The 14,891-nt window shown below is 64.1% G+C and overlaps 2 protein-coding genes across 3 annotated transcripts in view; one reads left to right on the plus strand and one right to left on the minus strand.

Annotated features, from left to right (window-relative positions):
- Positions 1 to 1,249: 1,249 nt before the first annotated feature.
- Pc (pyruvate carboxylase) overlaps positions 1,250 to 14,891 on the minus strand; it is a 113,471-nt gene continuing 99,829 nt past the window's right edge. For both annotated transcript variants that reach the window (XM_042675781.1, XM_042675779.1), the window contains exons 10-21: positions 13,469 to 13,651; positions 5,693 to 5,837; positions 5,293 to 5,382; positions 4,980 to 5,201; positions 4,309 to 4,465; positions 3,633 to 3,873; positions 3,288 to 3,537; positions 2,908 to 3,152; positions 2,643 to 2,822; positions 2,321 to 2,569; positions 1,937 to 2,077; positions 1,250 to 1,857 (exon numbers count right to left, since the gene is read on the minus strand). In XM_042675781.1, the coding sequence (XP_042531715.1) occupies positions 1,609 to 1,857; positions 1,937 to 2,077; positions 2,321 to 2,569; positions 2,643 to 2,822; positions 2,908 to 3,152; positions 3,288 to 3,537; positions 3,633 to 3,873; positions 4,309 to 4,465; positions 4,980 to 5,201; positions 5,293 to 5,382; positions 5,693 to 5,837; positions 13,469 to 13,651 (2,352 nt within the window). In that variant the 3' untranslated portion in view covers positions 1,250 to 1,608. The remainder of the gene's footprint in view (positions 1,858 to 1,936; positions 2,078 to 2,320; positions 2,570 to 2,642; positions 2,823 to 2,907; positions 3,153 to 3,287; positions 3,538 to 3,632; positions 3,874 to 4,308; positions 4,466 to 4,979; positions 5,202 to 5,292; positions 5,383 to 5,692; positions 5,838 to 13,468; positions 13,652 to 14,891) is intronic.
- Lrfn4 (leucine rich repeat and fibronectin type III domain containing 4) lies at positions 8,571 to 11,444 on the plus strand. Its single transcript, XM_042675782.1, has 2 exons — positions 8,571 to 10,231; positions 10,609 to 11,444. Exons 1-2 carry the CDS (start codon positions 8,883 to 8,885, stop codon positions 11,168 to 11,170), a joined length of 1,911 nt encoding a protein of 636 aa, XP_042531716.1. The 5' UTR covers positions 8,571 to 8,882; the 3' UTR covers positions 11,171 to 11,444.

Below are 14,891 nucleotides of genomic sequence, written 5' to 3' on the forward strand. Positions count from 1 at the left end.
TGCTCTTAAATTCTTGAAACAACACCCTTTAAGGTCCATTCTACATCCCAGAAGCCAACTCTGAGGTAGTGTGTAAGGAGAGGACAGTGGATGTGCGATGGCGCCCCCACGTTGGCATCACTAGGCCCTGGTGGCATAGCTCTACCCAGCAGGCCTCCCTGGGGGGGCTCCCTTCTCCCCCACTGTGTAGAAGCTGTGTGTTAGAAGACTCAGGCCTTCCACCCACTCTACCCACCTTTGCCGGTCATCGTTCACCCATGGCAGTGTATAGGAAAACTGTAGCCAGGATTACTGTCCCTGCCCCCTGCAGGCGAGGGACTGAGGCTTGCTCAGGTTTGTGGGGATGGCAGGGGTGACCCTTCATCTAGTGCTAACCTTAAATCTAGTGCCAGAAGCCATCTCTGCCGTGTTGCTGCCCCTGAGCGTTTCCTGCTGCCCAATTTAGCCTGTTTGCATTTACTCCTGAGCTAGCCAGAGGTGGGAGGTTGGGCCCAGGTTACAGAAAGTGAATGCAAGCAGGGCACAATGGGACATTCTATAAGAAAACCAGCATGCTGGAGGCTGAGGCAGGAGGATCCTGAGTTCTAGGCTGGCTTGGGCTTCATAGCAAAGACTCCAAACAAATATAAAAATAGAAGTAAACCACTGTGGCTAGGAAGCAGAATTTGCCAACAGCCTGGATTCCCCATGCCTTGCTCTAGGGGTGGGGGTTTGGGCAGTCACCTAACCCTCCTGTGACTTGGTGTCAAGATGGGTGAAAGCTGATTCCCTGACCGAGTTCATACATCCGGTAAGTGCCAAGCACTGGCCTGTCGCTAGCCTATGGTCCTGTTTGGGCTGTGTGTATAATGGGCCCTTGGTAGTAGCAAAAACCAGAGCTGTGTTTGTCACCTATGCTACCCTTGAAGGAATTTAAAAAGCCAGCTGACAGCCGGGCACAGGTGGCTCACATATGTAATCCTAGCTACTCAGGAAGCTGAGATCTAAAGATCGAGGTTCAAAGCCAGCCCATGCAGGAAAGCCCCTGAGACTTGTTTCCTCCAATAAACTACTAAGAAAAAGCTGGTAGTGGAACTGTGGCTCAAGAGGTAGAGTGCTAGCCCTGAGCAAAAGCAGCTCAGGGACAGTGCCCAGGCCCTGAATTCAAGCCCCTGGACTAGCACACATGCATACATAACTTGCCCATGAAGAATTAAGAGGCAGCCCTGCCCCCTGGGCCTTTGGGCTGGGGGCAGCACAGGACCCAGTGTGGAGGGCAGGGGAAAGCCAGTTTTATTGAGCAAAGTTTCCAAGACCTTGAATTTAGGTCTTCCCCACCCCCACAGGAGGCGGGTCCCCCAAACCTCCCAAGGGCCCGAGCCCTCCTCCTCTTCCACTTGGAGTCTTCATGAGAAGACCCTTATTTGGCAAGAGATGAGAATGTGAATGTCTGTCCGCCAGGGGAAAGGACAAATGGCTGAAGGGAATGGCTGCTGTCCCGTGGAGTACAGGACCTCCAGATCCAGGCCTTCCTGCCCTTAGGTCCTCACTGGCCTGGGCCTGCCCTAGCAGCGCAGCTTCTGTTGAAGGCTTGGGGTGGAGATGGCCAGGCTGTCAGTCTGGGGAGGATCACTCAATCTCCAGGATGAGGTCATCCCCTTCCAATGTCATGTCCTTGGTCACGTGGACCTTGCGGATCGTGCCCTCCACGGGCGAAGTCACCACAGTCTCCATCTTCATGGCGCTAAGTACACACAGTGGCTGGCCCTTGGCTACCTTGTCTCCTGCTGCCACCTTGATATCAATCACCTTTCCAGGCATGGGTGCCCCGATTTGGCCCTTCACGTCCTTCAGAGCCTTGGGGTGGAAGTGCATCTCCTGCAGACAGAGCAGAGGGAACATGAAATTCTGGCTCTGGCCCATCCCCACCACCTGGCTGGCCACCGGGGAGCCGCACCTTCATGGCTTGGGTGTCCTTGACCAGGATGGACCGCAGTTGCCCATTGAGTTCGAAGAAGACCTGCCTCTGGCCTGCCCTGTTGAGGTCACTTATGGCCAGGGCTTTGATGTGCAGTGTCTTGCCCCGTTCCAATTCCACCTGCAGGAAGAACATGGGGGACTAAAGCTGGAAGCAAGTCAGGAAGGAGCAGGCCCAGACCTCTCCATAGAGAAGCCCTCTGTCCTGGCCTCCTCTCCTCTGGGAGCCTAGCTCCTGGTCTCCCAAGGGTCCTCCTGGAGCTCACAAGACTAGGTGAGGACCAAATCAAGGGAAGGAGCACTGCGGCCTGGGGGGAGGGGGGGCAGGGCTGTGGAGGTAGAGAGAAGTTCCTAAACCACTGACCTCGAACTCCTCTGCAATCTTGGGGCCCTGCAGGAAGAGGCGGGTGTTGAGGCTATCTAAGGGGCCAAAGGTGGCAGTGAAGTCCTTAAACTGGGCAAAGACATCCGGATACATGGCTGCCGAGATCACATCCTCCGGGGTAACCTCTTCCCCATGCTTCTCCACCAGCTCCTTTTCCAGCGTGTGCAGGTTCAGGGGGGGCAGGGAGGCCCCAGGCCGCCCCTCTACCCTCGGCAGGTCCTTCAGCACCTGGGGAGCGAAGTAGAGGATCAGCGGCCTCCTGCATGCAGCCTGGGCCGCCACCTCACTGGGCCTTGCCTACCTTAGAGCGGAAGGGCTCAGGGAACCCTCCGTGGGGAACCCCGATGTAGCCCTGGAGAAACTCCACCACTGAGCGGGGGAAGGACAGCTCTTCTGCCTGAGCTTCGGCCTCTGCCCGGCTCAGCCCATTCTGCACCATGAACTGGGCCAGGTCCCCCACAATCTTGGAGGAAGGTGTCACCTGAGGAGAAGGGTCTCTGGAGGTCAGGGTGCCAGGAGGCAAGCATGCTCAGGGTTCTGTGCCAGGTAGGAGCATGGGGCCTCACCTTGATGAGGTCACCCAGCATCTGGTTGGCCTCCACGTAAGCCTTCTTGACCTCCTTGAACTTGGAGCCAAGCCCCATGCTGTGGGCCTGGAAGTGGAGGTTGGTGTACTGGCCCCCTGGGATCTCATTCTCATACACGTCTGAGTTGCCGGACTTCATGGTGGCTGTGCAGTCAAAGGCTGCATACAGCCCCCGGGCCCCTTCCCAGTACTCGCTGTAGTCGAACACGCGCTCCAGGGGCACCTCTGCAGACAGACAGGTGTCAGGAGGCTCCTGAGCCCCTCCCCGGACCCATGCAAGGCATCTGGATTCCACGTGTGCCGGTGCTGGCACTGGCAGTGGTTTGCAGCTTTTGAAGGGCATGGCTGCGGGCTTCCTACCTGTATCCAGGGAAGTCCCTTTGGCACAGGCCACCAAGGCTCCCATGCTGGGCTGTGATGTCATCCCGGACATGGAGTCAGCTGCCACGTCTACCACATCAGCCCCAGCCTGGGCGCAGGCCAGCATGGCTGCCACACCTGCCCCCGACGTGTCATGGGTGTGGATGTGCAGCGGGAGGTCAGGAAAGCGGTCCCGCAGGGACCCGACCAGCATGGTGCAGGCCGCTGGCTTTAGCAGCCCCGCCATGTCCTAGGGAAAGTGGGGAGGAGGAAGATGGTAAAATGGGCCTGACACATGCCTGCGGTGGGGGCCAGGGCCAGGGCCGAGTGGGAAGCGACGGGCACCTTGATGCACAGGATGTGGGTGCCGGCTCGCACCAGCTCCTCGGCCAAGCCCATGTAGTACTGCAGCGTGTATTTGGTGCGGCTGGGGTCGGCCACATCACCCGTGTATGAGATGGCGGCTTCCACCACGCCCCCAGCGCTGCCCGCTGCCTCCATGCCCAGCAGCATGTTAGGCAAGTAGTTGAGGGAGTCAAAGACCCGGAAGACATCCATGCCATTCTCTTTGGCCACCTCGCAGAACCTGAGCAGGTAAGAAGGCAGGGGTGAGCCCCACGCGCTCCTCCTGGCCCAGCCAGGGAGCGTGGGGCACAAGGGTGTGGGTGTCCTGGGCCAGGCAAGGCCGCCTCAGAGGCACTGGGCAGAGCTGGCCCCTGCACTGGTCACCTGCCACATAGCCACCTGCCGGCCCTGACCAGGGAATCAGCCCAAACTCTGCACGTGAGTAGCATGAAGGAAAGCACGGAGGAGTCCCGAGGCCTGCGCTCCACACCCGCCCCTGCACCGGAAGCCTACCACACCCTCCCCTCAGAGCTCAGCCACTGCCCACAGAGATAGAGCTAGGACCCTTTGGTTCTGCCATCCAGCATGCCCTGCATGGGGTGGCTCTGCTGACTTGGTGCTGAGCCACTGTGGGTGGCCTGGTGCCCACTGGGCCCCGGACGCCGCGTCTGCTCACTTGAAGACCACATTGTCAGGGTAGTTGGTGTAGCCCACCGCATTGGCCCCCCGGAGCAGCATCTGGAACGGGATGTTGGGGATGAGCTCCCGGAGCTCCTGCAGACGCCGCCAGGGACACTCGTACAGGAAGCGCATGGCAACGTCGAACGTGGCTCCTGCACAGGGGTGGAGGGGCTGGGTCACGGGTCACGCATCCCGTATTTGCCCTGGCACCACTCTGCCCTGCACTCCTGCGGCCTGAGCCTCCGGCCCCTGCTCATTTCCAAGGATCCTTATAACCTCAACACCAAACCCCGCTGACTTTCCAGTGCTGACGCTCAGGGCGGCTCTGGCTCACCTGTGCTCTCCCTGTGCTACCTTTAGAGCCCACAGGTCCTCCCTGCTTCTCTGTGCGGTGATGAACCCGTGGTGATCAAGCAACAGGCCACATCTCCTACTGCCCCCACAGCTGCTCAGGGCAGTGGCCGAGGCTCAGCGCTGCGGCCTCAGGCCCAACACCAGGCCTGGTTGAGCTGCTCCTAGCTGGTGTCCGTGGAACAAGCGAGCACCCGGCCCTAATGGTTCTCACTCCCATCACCAGCTTCTCTGAGTTCCCAGCGGCCTGGGCTTTGGGGGCTGGCCAGTGGGTACCTGATCCTGCTGCCCAGCGACCCCCCTCCTCTAGCCTACCTCCCCAGTTCTCTATGCTGAAGAGCTTGTTGAAGCTGTGGGCGACATAGGGTGCGATTTTCTTGAGGTCGTGGGTGCGCACACGAGTGGCCAGCAGGGACTGGTGGGCATCCCTGAAGGTGGTGTCCATGAGCAGCAGCCCCTGGTGGCCCCGCACGGCTCGAGCAAAGCCCTCAGGCCCCTCTCGCAGAAGGATGTCTCTGAAGCCCGCTGGGGGTGGGCCTGGGAGAGACAAGGCCATTGATGTGCCTCCTGTAGGCGGCCATCTGCTGCCCCTTCTGCCCCTTGAGTTGGAAGAATGGGCATCACCTACCTATGGGCACTGCTGGGACCACAGGGTCCGTGGGGCTGGGGCTGGCCTTGACAGGAATCGGCGTGGCGGGGCCGTTCACCATCACGTGTCCTGGGGAGAGAGCCAGCAGTGGGTCAGGGCAGGCTGGGCAGAGGCAGAGGTGAGGGCCGCAGTGTGGGTAGGTGGGCTCAGGGAGAGGGACATTCTTCCAGAACACCTGGTCCTCCAGCTGCCCCAGTCCACTCCAAAGGGGCCTCCTGGGTCCAAGCAGTAGAGACCTACTGAGGGCCATGTGGATGGAAAAGAGGGGCTCTAGATCAGGAGCAAGGGGTCTGCAGGACCAGAAGGAGGGCAGGGCTGAGGGTTGGGAGCAGAAGCCAGTGTTGGGGGTGGGGGGGGAGAGAAGGGGATGTGGGCGGACCCAGGTAGTGTAGCAGCTTCTGGGCCCGGTTCTGTGCAGGCCGCAGCTGGAACAGCTCAGGATTCTCGTCGATGAACTGGGTGTCCACAGTGCCCGCGAGGAACTGCTGGTTGTTGAGCACGTTCTGCAGGAAGGGGATGTTGGTCTGCGAGACAGAGCAGGTAGGACGGTGTTACCACACAGCAGGGGTGGGGGAGGGAGGACGGAAGGGGCTGCAGGTGCTCCCCGACTTCCCTCACCCCCAACCCCCCACCCCTGTTCTGGCAGTCCCCTAAGCTGCCAGAGGCTGGGTACGGGTTCGCTATCCTGGTTCACCCGAGTATGTGCTGAATGCCACTCCCTTCTTGCTTCTTCTAGGGTCTAGAAACATCTGGAGGACCAGAATGGCCTTGTTCTTTCTCACGTGAGCTCAGCAAGTCCAGCTCCCGTCGGCCAGTGGGCGCTTCGCCATCTACCAAGTGACCAAAATCTACACTCCAAAGCCTCACTGCCCGCCTTCTGTGACACTGGCCATGGGCATCTTCATGGGCAGCAGCATCGGAGCCACCCTTAGCCAGGCCGCCGCGCCTCTGCCCTGCCTGCCAAGGTAGGGCTAGCTCAGTGGTCCCCTTCCTAGCAGGTCCATCCTGTGTCCTCATCGTGTGTGGTTTGTCTGCCTCCCCCCACCTCCCGCTGAGACCGCCAGAGGCAGGGTGCTGGGCCTCAGTGTGCTCCGGGATTGGCAGGGTGAGAGCGCGCATGGGGGCCTGGGGCAGCACTGTGCCAGAGCCCAGATGGAGACGCCACACGGCTCCGACTCTAAGGGCGGCAACATGGACACACCTCCCGGCGTAACCCAGCCACGGTGCTGTTGGAACCCTTAATAGGAACTCGAGGCCCAGCAGGCACCCCCTTGAGCCTGGGGGCGCCTATCACCTGGAAACCTGGCCCAGGAAGGGTGCATTCTCTACCAGCCTCCCACAGATTGGGCCCAGCCCTCCCTTCTACCTACCCTAAGCCTAGCACCCCTTCCCTAAAGAAACAGATATTTCACCTAGACACGAACACGCCCCTGGAGAAGGGAAACAATCAGTCAAGCCAGGTAGGGAGCCCAGAACTGCAGGAAGGGAAGAGTTCCGAGGCCGGCTGACTCTTTGCTCCCATTATCCCTCTCGATCCTTTCTCGTGGCTGTTGGCCTGGCCCCGGTGGCCTCTGCCCGGGGCGCTCTGGGCAGGAAGCAGCTCACCGGCTCCCAGCAGAAACTCCTAACCGTGTTCACCGCACCTCAGCGCCGATCGGACTAGGATTCAACCCTCTCACTACAAATCGGCCCCGGCTTCATCTGCGGGGGGCCGCGGGCTCCTCTCCCCTGAGCGGGAGCACCTGCGACCACCGCCAGCCCCCCCCCCACCCCCCCCCCGTCCACAGGAGAAAATGGTTGCGGCGCTTCAGTAACTTGCCCGAAGGCGCACAGCCGGGCCAGCAGGGCCAGAATCCCGCGTCGGGTTTCCCTGGCCACCAGTCCCTTTCCTGCCCCCCAAGAATCAGGCCTGGAGGGAGGACGGAAGGCGGGGGGCCCCAGGTAGCCCACGGATAACGAGGCCGTGGGAGATGCTATTCCCCATGTTTCCCAACTGGGTGGGCGACGCGTGGCAGCGGCGCCGCCCCGGCCCCGGCCCCCGGCGCTTCCCACCCGCGCGGGGACGGGGACGGGGCGGGGCGGGCGTGGCCGCGGCGGCCGGGACCACGGACGCACGGCTGGGCGCGTGCCGCCACCGGCCTGCCGGGAAGCGGCGGGCGCCGACCAATCGGGCCGGAGGCCGGTTGGCTCCCAGCGCCCAGCGCCCGGCCAGCGGGGCGGGCGGGGACCTCGGGGAGGCGGGGAGGGGGGGCGGCGGGGCGGGGCGCGGCCGCGGGTCCCAGGCCGAGCCCTCCCGGCCCCACCCCGCAGCAGCCCGGCCGGGGGCGCCGCCCCAGCCCCCACGGGACCCCGCGCCGTGGGGACCCTGCACGTGACTCGGCGATGCAGAACGGTGGTGACCTTCAGCGTGTGTCTGTAAACGCGGGGGTCCCGGCGGCGGCGCGGGTGTGCGCCCGGCCCTGCCCGTGGGTGCGGGGCCGTGTGGGTGTGCGGGCACATGTGGGCGTGTTGGGGAGGGCGCCCGGCGACATGTGACAAAGGCCCGTCTCCGGGAGATGCTGGCGGGGCCCGCGGGCCGGCGCTTTGTCTGGCTGTCTGCAGAGCCGCGGCGGGCAGAGCGGCGCAGGATGCCGGGGCGCCCGGGCGGCCGGGGGCGCGCGCGCCGGGGCCGGGGTGAGTGCGCTGCGGCGGCTGCGGGGGGCCGCGCGCTGGGCCCGCGCCGGCCGGGGCCTCGGGCGTGACTGGGCGCCACCCGTGGGCACCGCAGTGGCCCGCGTGTCCCCGTGACCTCAGGAGCTGCCCCGGGCCCGGGTGGATCCCCGCGCGCCCCTCCCCGCCGCCCTCCACGTGCGTGTCCGCGGCGCGCGTGCCCGTCGGCGCGCGCCCGCCTGCCTGTCGCGGCCGCTGCCGCCACCGCGAACCGCGCGGGAGGAAAAGGTGCCGGGAACCCGGAAAGCCAGGGCCGCGGGGCCCGAGCGCCATGGGCCGGAGGGCGCACGGCAGGCGGCCCAGGCCTCGCCCCCGCCGCCACACAGCGCCCCGGAGCCGGCGGGGGCCGGCTGGGCCCGCGGGGAGGCCGGCCCGAGCCCCCTGAGCGACCGACACCAGGTGAGGGAGCCGCGGGGGCCCGCGCGGGGCTGCCCGGGAGGGGCCGCGGTCCACGCGGGGAGGGATGGCGGGCGGGGGGAGGGGCGCCTTCCGCGGCCGGGGCGGCGATGGCGCGGAGGGGGGAGGGGGCTAGCGCCTCCCGGGGACGCCAGGCAGAGGAAGTTCCGGGACCCTCCCTGCGCCGGGCCCACCTCCGCTTCCTGCCTGCCGCCGCCTCACCTTGTGCCCAGTGTCTGGACCGCCCCCGAACTGCCTGGGAAATGTGACCTTAACTCTGGGGGGCCGCCTGGCCCTCAGCCCCGGCCTGCCTTCCTCCCTGGGTCCTCCTCGAGCCTCTGAACCCACCATTCCTCAGGCCAGGCTGTGGACACTGGCTCCTGGGGCTGTGCTGGGCACAAGTGGGCACCTGCGCCGGCCCCACCTGTGCCCGGGCTGCGGCCCTTCCCCGCAGGGCGCCCACCATGGCCCCTCCGCTCCTGCTGCTGCTGCTGGCCGGCGGAGCGGCCGCCTGCCCGCTGCCCTGCGTCTGCCAGAACCTGTCGGAGTCGCTCAGCACCCTCTGCGCCCACCGAGGCCTGCTGTTTGTGCCACCCAACGTGGACCGGCGCACGGTGGAGCTGCGTCTGGCCGACAACTTCATCCAGGCCCTGGGGCCTCCTGACTTCCGCAACATGACCGGGCTGGTGGACCTGACGCTGTCCCGCAATGCCATCACCCGCATTGGGGCCCGCGCCTTTGGCGACCTGGAGAGCCTGCGCTCCCTGCACCTGGACGGCAACCGGCTGGTGGAGCTGGGCAGCGGCAGCCTGCGGGGCCCTGTCAACCTGCAGCACCTCATCCTCAGTGGTAACCAGCTGGGCCGCATCGCGCCGGGGGCCTTCGATGACTTCCTCGACAGCCTCGAGGACCTGGACCTGTCCTACAACAACCTCCGGCAGGTGCCCTGGGCCGGCATCGGCGCCATGCCTGCCCTGCACACCCTCAACCTGGACCACAACCTCATCGACGCGCTGCCGCCCGGCGCCTTTGCCCAGCTGGGTCAGCTCTCCCGCCTGGACCTCACGTCTAACCGCCTGGCCACACTGGCCCCAGACCCGCTCTTCTCGCGCGGACGTGAAGCTGAGGCTTCCCCCGCCCCGCTGGTGCTGAGCTTCAGCGGGAATCCGCTGCACTGCAACTGCGAGCTGCTGTGGCTGCGGCGCCTGGCGCGGCCCGACGACCTGGAGACCTGCGCCTCCCCGCCCAGCCTGGCCGGCCGCTACTTCTGGGCGGTGCCCGAGGGCGAGTTCTCCTGCGAGCCGCCGCTCATCGCCCGCCACACGCAGCGCCTGTGGGTGCTCGAGGGCCAGCGGGCCACGCTGCGATGCCGCGCGCTCGGGGACCCGGCTCCCACCATGCACTGGGTTGGCCCTGACGACCGGCTGGTTGGCAACTCCTCCCGCGCCTGGGCTTTCCCCAACGGGACCCTGGAGATCGGGGTGACGAGCGCCGGGGACGCAGGAGGCTACACCTGCATTGCCACCAACCCTGCTGGGGAGGCCACCGCCCAAGTGGAGCTCCGGGTGCTGGCCCTGCCCCATGGCGGGAACAGCAGCGCGGAGGGCGGCCGCCCCGGGCCCTCGGACATCGCTGCCTCTGCTCGAACTGCTGCCGAGGGCGAGGGGGCTCTGGAGACGGAGCCTGTAGTGCAAGTGACAGAGGTGACCGCCACCTCGGGGCTTGTGAGCTGGGGCCCGGGGCGGCCCGCGGACCCCGTGTGGATGTTCCAAATCCAGTACAACAGCAGTGAAGATGAGACCCTCATCTACCGGTGAGGATGGGCCCTTTGCACCCCCTCTTGCCTGGTGGCCCCCAGCCGCCCTCCCTGCCCCCAAGTCCTGCTCGTACCCCCTCCCGGCCTTTGCCCTCCTGTCCTTGGGCTCACCCCCTCCGTGTCTGCGCTCTAAGGAGTGTGGCTGGGCACTTGCCCAGGTGTCCGCGCTGCAGGGGGAGGTGGAGGCGGGCGGCTCTGCTCACGGTCACAGGTGGCTGTGCGCATGCCCCCTCCCGCCCCAGCAGCCTCTGCTCACACCAGCCCCGGGCTTGGGTGCTCTGCCTTCCCGCGGGAGCCCCGCAGGCGCAGGCCCTGCGGTGGGGAGGGGATGCGCTACCCCGCCCTTCCGCTCTGACCCCTGCCCTTGTCTTCAGGATCGTCCCAGCCTCCAGTCACCACTTCCTGCTCAAGCACCTGGTACCGGATGCTGACTACGACCTCTGCCTGCTGGCCCTGTCGCCGGCTGCCGGGCCCTCGGACCTCACGGCCACCAGGTTGCTGGGCTGCGCCCACTTCTCCACACTGCCCGCCACACCCCTGTGCCACGCCCTGCAGGCCCACGTGCTGGGCGGGACGCTCACTGTGGCTGTGGGCGGGGTGCTGGTGGCTGCCTTACTGGTCTTCACTGTGGCCTTGCTGGTTCGGGGCCGGGGAGCTGGGAACGGCCGCCTCCCACTCAAGCTGAGCCACGTCCAGTCCCAGACCAACGGGGGCCCCAGCCCCACGCCCAAGACGCACCCGCCGCGCAGCCCCCCGCCCCGGCCCCAGCGCAGCTGCTCTCTGGACCTGGGGGACAGCGGCGGCTGCTACGGGTACGCCAGGCGTCTGGGGGGCGCCTGGGCGCGGCGGAGCCACTCTGTACATGGGGGGCTGCTGGGGGCGGGGTGTCGGGGCCTCGGGGGCAGCGCAGAGCGGCTGGAGGAGAGCGTGGTGTGATGGGAACAGCGTCCCCGCTGCCCTGAGGAGCGAGTGGCGTCCTGTGCTGGCCGAAGGTGAGGGCGGCGCTCCGCCCTGCTCCCCTCCTGGTTTTTATCCTCGGTACCTCAGGCTCCCCGTGTTCTTGGTGGGACAGCAAGCCCTTTCCTCAGTTCTGGCCTCCAGACTGGGGGACAGGGACAGGTCCCTCCGACAGGTGCTCAGAGCCACCAAGGCAGAGGCTGCGGCCACCAAGTGGGAGTCTCATTTCTATTTATAATAAAATTGTTGGGGACACCCCCTCCACGCTGGTTTCTGGGGTCCTCCGGGAGGGGTTGGTAGGACACATAGACCAGCACAGACTCAAGGCTGGCACCGGCAGTCCCTAGCAGCCTTCCTGGGGGTACAGCCCGGGGCAAGGGACAATGCTGGGGTGAGCACTACTGACCCTAGAGTAGCTGCGGCCTTGGACTGCGCCGTCTGGGCTTGGTCGGCCTTGCGTGGGAGCGCCGAGGCCACGCCTTCCCGGTAGGTGTGCACAGGCCCCGTGCTCTCCTGTGATGCCCAGGCGCGCGGAGCTGGCACCAGCACGGCCCCTGGCAGCGCTCAGAGCGTCATGGCCCTGAGGAATGGCAGCAAGGCCTCACTCTGGAGAGTGAGTCCCGAGACGGCGCGGCTTTCTGGGCCAAGGGACCTGGTGGGAGCTGTGTCCTGAGCGCGGCTCCCGTGGGGACGGTCCTGTCCACTGTGGCGGGAGCGCCAGAGGACTTGCAGAATGCCATCCGAAAGGCCTAGGAAGGCTGGGCACACACTCACCCTCCAGAAGATCCTGTTGTTCCCCAGACCCAAGTGAGATGCCCCTCCCTGCCCCTCCCTGCCCCTCCAAGGCGCCTGTGGCTTCGCCCTGGGCTTTTCTGGAAAGTTGGCCTGGACACACCTCTGCAGGCCGCAGCGGGGTGGGTACTCCTCCCTTTCTAGTCTTCCTCTGGAGCTCCAAGCAGGTCAGGGCCTCCTACTCTGCTTCCTCTGCGGGGTCCCAAGCCCCTCCAGCCCTCCGATCAGCCTTCCTTTGGTGTACGAGCCCTTAGACACAGCTCTAAGCACCCAGATGCTTAGTAGAAATGCGGTTGGCGGGAGCAGGCCACCGCTGGTGTGTTGCATGGACACACTGGTGCTGCCACGTGCGGGCAGGGCTGACGGGCAGTCCTGGGGGGGGGGGGGGTGTTCTCTGTGCAGGCTGAGCTCTCAAGTACCTGCCTGCTGCCCTGTGGCAGGCACATCTGAACAGGACCAAGAGAGATGCCATATAAAAAGTGGAAACAAGGCGCTGACAGTGAGGAGCAGGCGGGAGTGGTGGACAGGGTGGCGAGGAGGCAGCAGGGCAGGAACAGAGTGGGAAACAGGGACCCGGATGTTAGCAAAACAGACAGGGAAGGCCAGGTCAGGGCACTGCGGGGACGCACTGCAGTCAGCCCCACCAGCCAGCTCGACAGCAGGCAGGCCTGGAACAGACCGGACAGAGGGCAGAGAGGCCAGGGCGCCTGTGCTGCAGGCAGAGCGTCCAGCGAGAGGCCCCGGGAAAGCAGGAGGGAGGAGCCCCTGTGAGACAGGGCCTATGAGATCCGTGGGCAGGTGCTGGCTTTAAAGGACAGTATTTCTTGGCTGTGCATTCATCTCTAGCTAGACACTGGGAACGAACAGAGCCCATCAAGGAGACGAGAAGCACTCTGGACCCTCACCACAGGCAGGGACCCCCTCGGAGCACTGCCCCCCCCCCCCCCCCGCAGCCAGGCTCCTTGCTGCCCCTGGAGCACCCGCCCCTCTGCAAATGCCAGGCTGGCTGCATGGATGGGGAGCTGGGGGGGGGGGGGGCAGAGAGAGGATCTGAACCCAGGGCTGGAGCTCTTGGTCAGGGAACATACTTTTTCTTAAGATTAAGAATTTCCTGGGGGAGCTTGTTGAAAATTAGCTCTGGGGCCTATACTTAAATCTGTGAGGTCAGTTTCTAGAAGCAGGCCTGCACACCACAGGTGGCTTTGAACCAAGAGGAATGAGGAATGGCATGGGTGCCCTAGCACAAGCTCCAGACCAGAGGTCCTGGGTGGGCATGCGGGCATCTGAGCGGCAGTAGCAGCAGCGCTCAAGGATACCGAGTCCTGACCAACTGGTGCTAGGTGCTTGCAGCACCCGCAGAGTCTAGAAGGAGCCATTGAGGCTGAGCCCAAGGGGAGGCAAGCCACTGGCCAGGGGGGAGCAGTAGGAGCCACACCAGCCCCTGGGCAAGCATGTGATCGCCCGCGGGCACCGGCCATCTCTCACCTTCACACCTCGGACCCGGAACTCCGCCAGGGCTCTGCTCATCTTGGTGGCGGCTGTGGGGTGGTCTTTGCCATGGGCGATGACTTTGACCAGCAGGGAGTCATAGTGGGGGGAGATGACGGCCCCTTGGAAGGCAGAGGCGTTGTCCAGCCGGATGCCCATGCCCTCTCCGCTGCGGAACACCTGTGCAGATGACGCTGGGTCAGCAGCTGGGTCACAGCTGCAGCCAAGGTGTGGCCCTCCGCGGGGGTCCGCTAGGTGCTAAGAACTGGGCTCAAGGGTCACTGCAGGGAACCCCAACTCTGTTGTTGAGTTCTGCTCTACATCTATCAGCAAATCCACGGTCCCTTGCCAGTCACTGCTGCCTGTGACTTCAGAGCAGGGGTGGGGGGTGGGTGGAGCCCCAGGGAGGGGCTCGCTGGGGCTGCAGGCACTGTTAGCTCAGCTCCAAGTTGACCTCAGTGGCAAACGGTGAGTCCCACCCACCTCTCCAGCCAGGCTGACCAACCCTTCCTTCTTGCTGATGCCGACACATGGGCATTCACTTGTTTCAGGAGCTGCCTGGAATGCCCAGCTGTGGAGCAGCAGCTAAAGCGCAAACACTGTTTGCTCGGGGCTCCGGGACAGACATGGAAATAACTGGACTGACAAGGGGACACTGCAGGAAACCGGCGGGGAAAGGAGAATGCTGAGGTTTGGGGGCAGCACTGGGTAGTCTGCCGTTTGAGGCCCCAGCCCCTTTCGCTTGCATTTTTTGGATGGAGAGGGTCTCATGCTTTGCCTTGGGCCGTCCTTGGACTGTCACCCTCCTACCATTGTCACCTCTGTAGCTGGGATTACACCCGGATTTTGTTTTATGAGATAGAGTTCCCCTAAATTTTTGCCCAGGCTAATCTCAAACCACAATCCTCTCTACTCCACGTGTCAGAATTGTAGGCCTGAGCCACGGTGCGTGTGTGTGTGTGTGTGTGTGTGTGTGTGTGTGTGTGTGTGTGTGTGTGTGTGTGTGTGTGTGTGTGATTTGGGCTTGAACTTAGGGCTGCACACTCTTACTGTATCACCTGAGCTCCACCTCCACTTTCAGCTTTTTGCTGGTTAATTGGAGATAGTATCCCAGATGTGTTTGCCTGGGATGGCTTTGCTGTAATTGTCAGATGCCAGCCTCTTGAGTAGCTAGGATTACAGGCATGAGTCACCAGCACCTGGCCTTTTTTGTTTTTGTTTGGAGACATGGGCATGCTATATTGTCCAGACTGGCCGCAAACTCACGATCCTCCCCCTCAACCTCTCAAATGCTAGCATGATAGGTTGTGCCACAACACTTGGCTGTTTGTTTTTGTTTTAATGTATAGGGTAATGGAGAAGGCCTCAAATATCCACTCAGGTTCCCCTCCAGCCTGGAGGGCAACGAGGAGCTGGGAAC

The sequence above is a fragment of the Dipodomys spectabilis genome, unplaced genomic scaffold (genome assembly GCF_019054845.1).
Source record: "Dipodomys spectabilis isolate Male_0828 unplaced genomic scaffold, ASM1905484v1 ptg000030l, whole genome shotgun sequence".
In the NCBI taxonomy this organism is placed as follows: Eukaryota; Metazoa; Chordata; class Mammalia; order Rodentia; family Heteromyidae; genus Dipodomys; species Dipodomys spectabilis.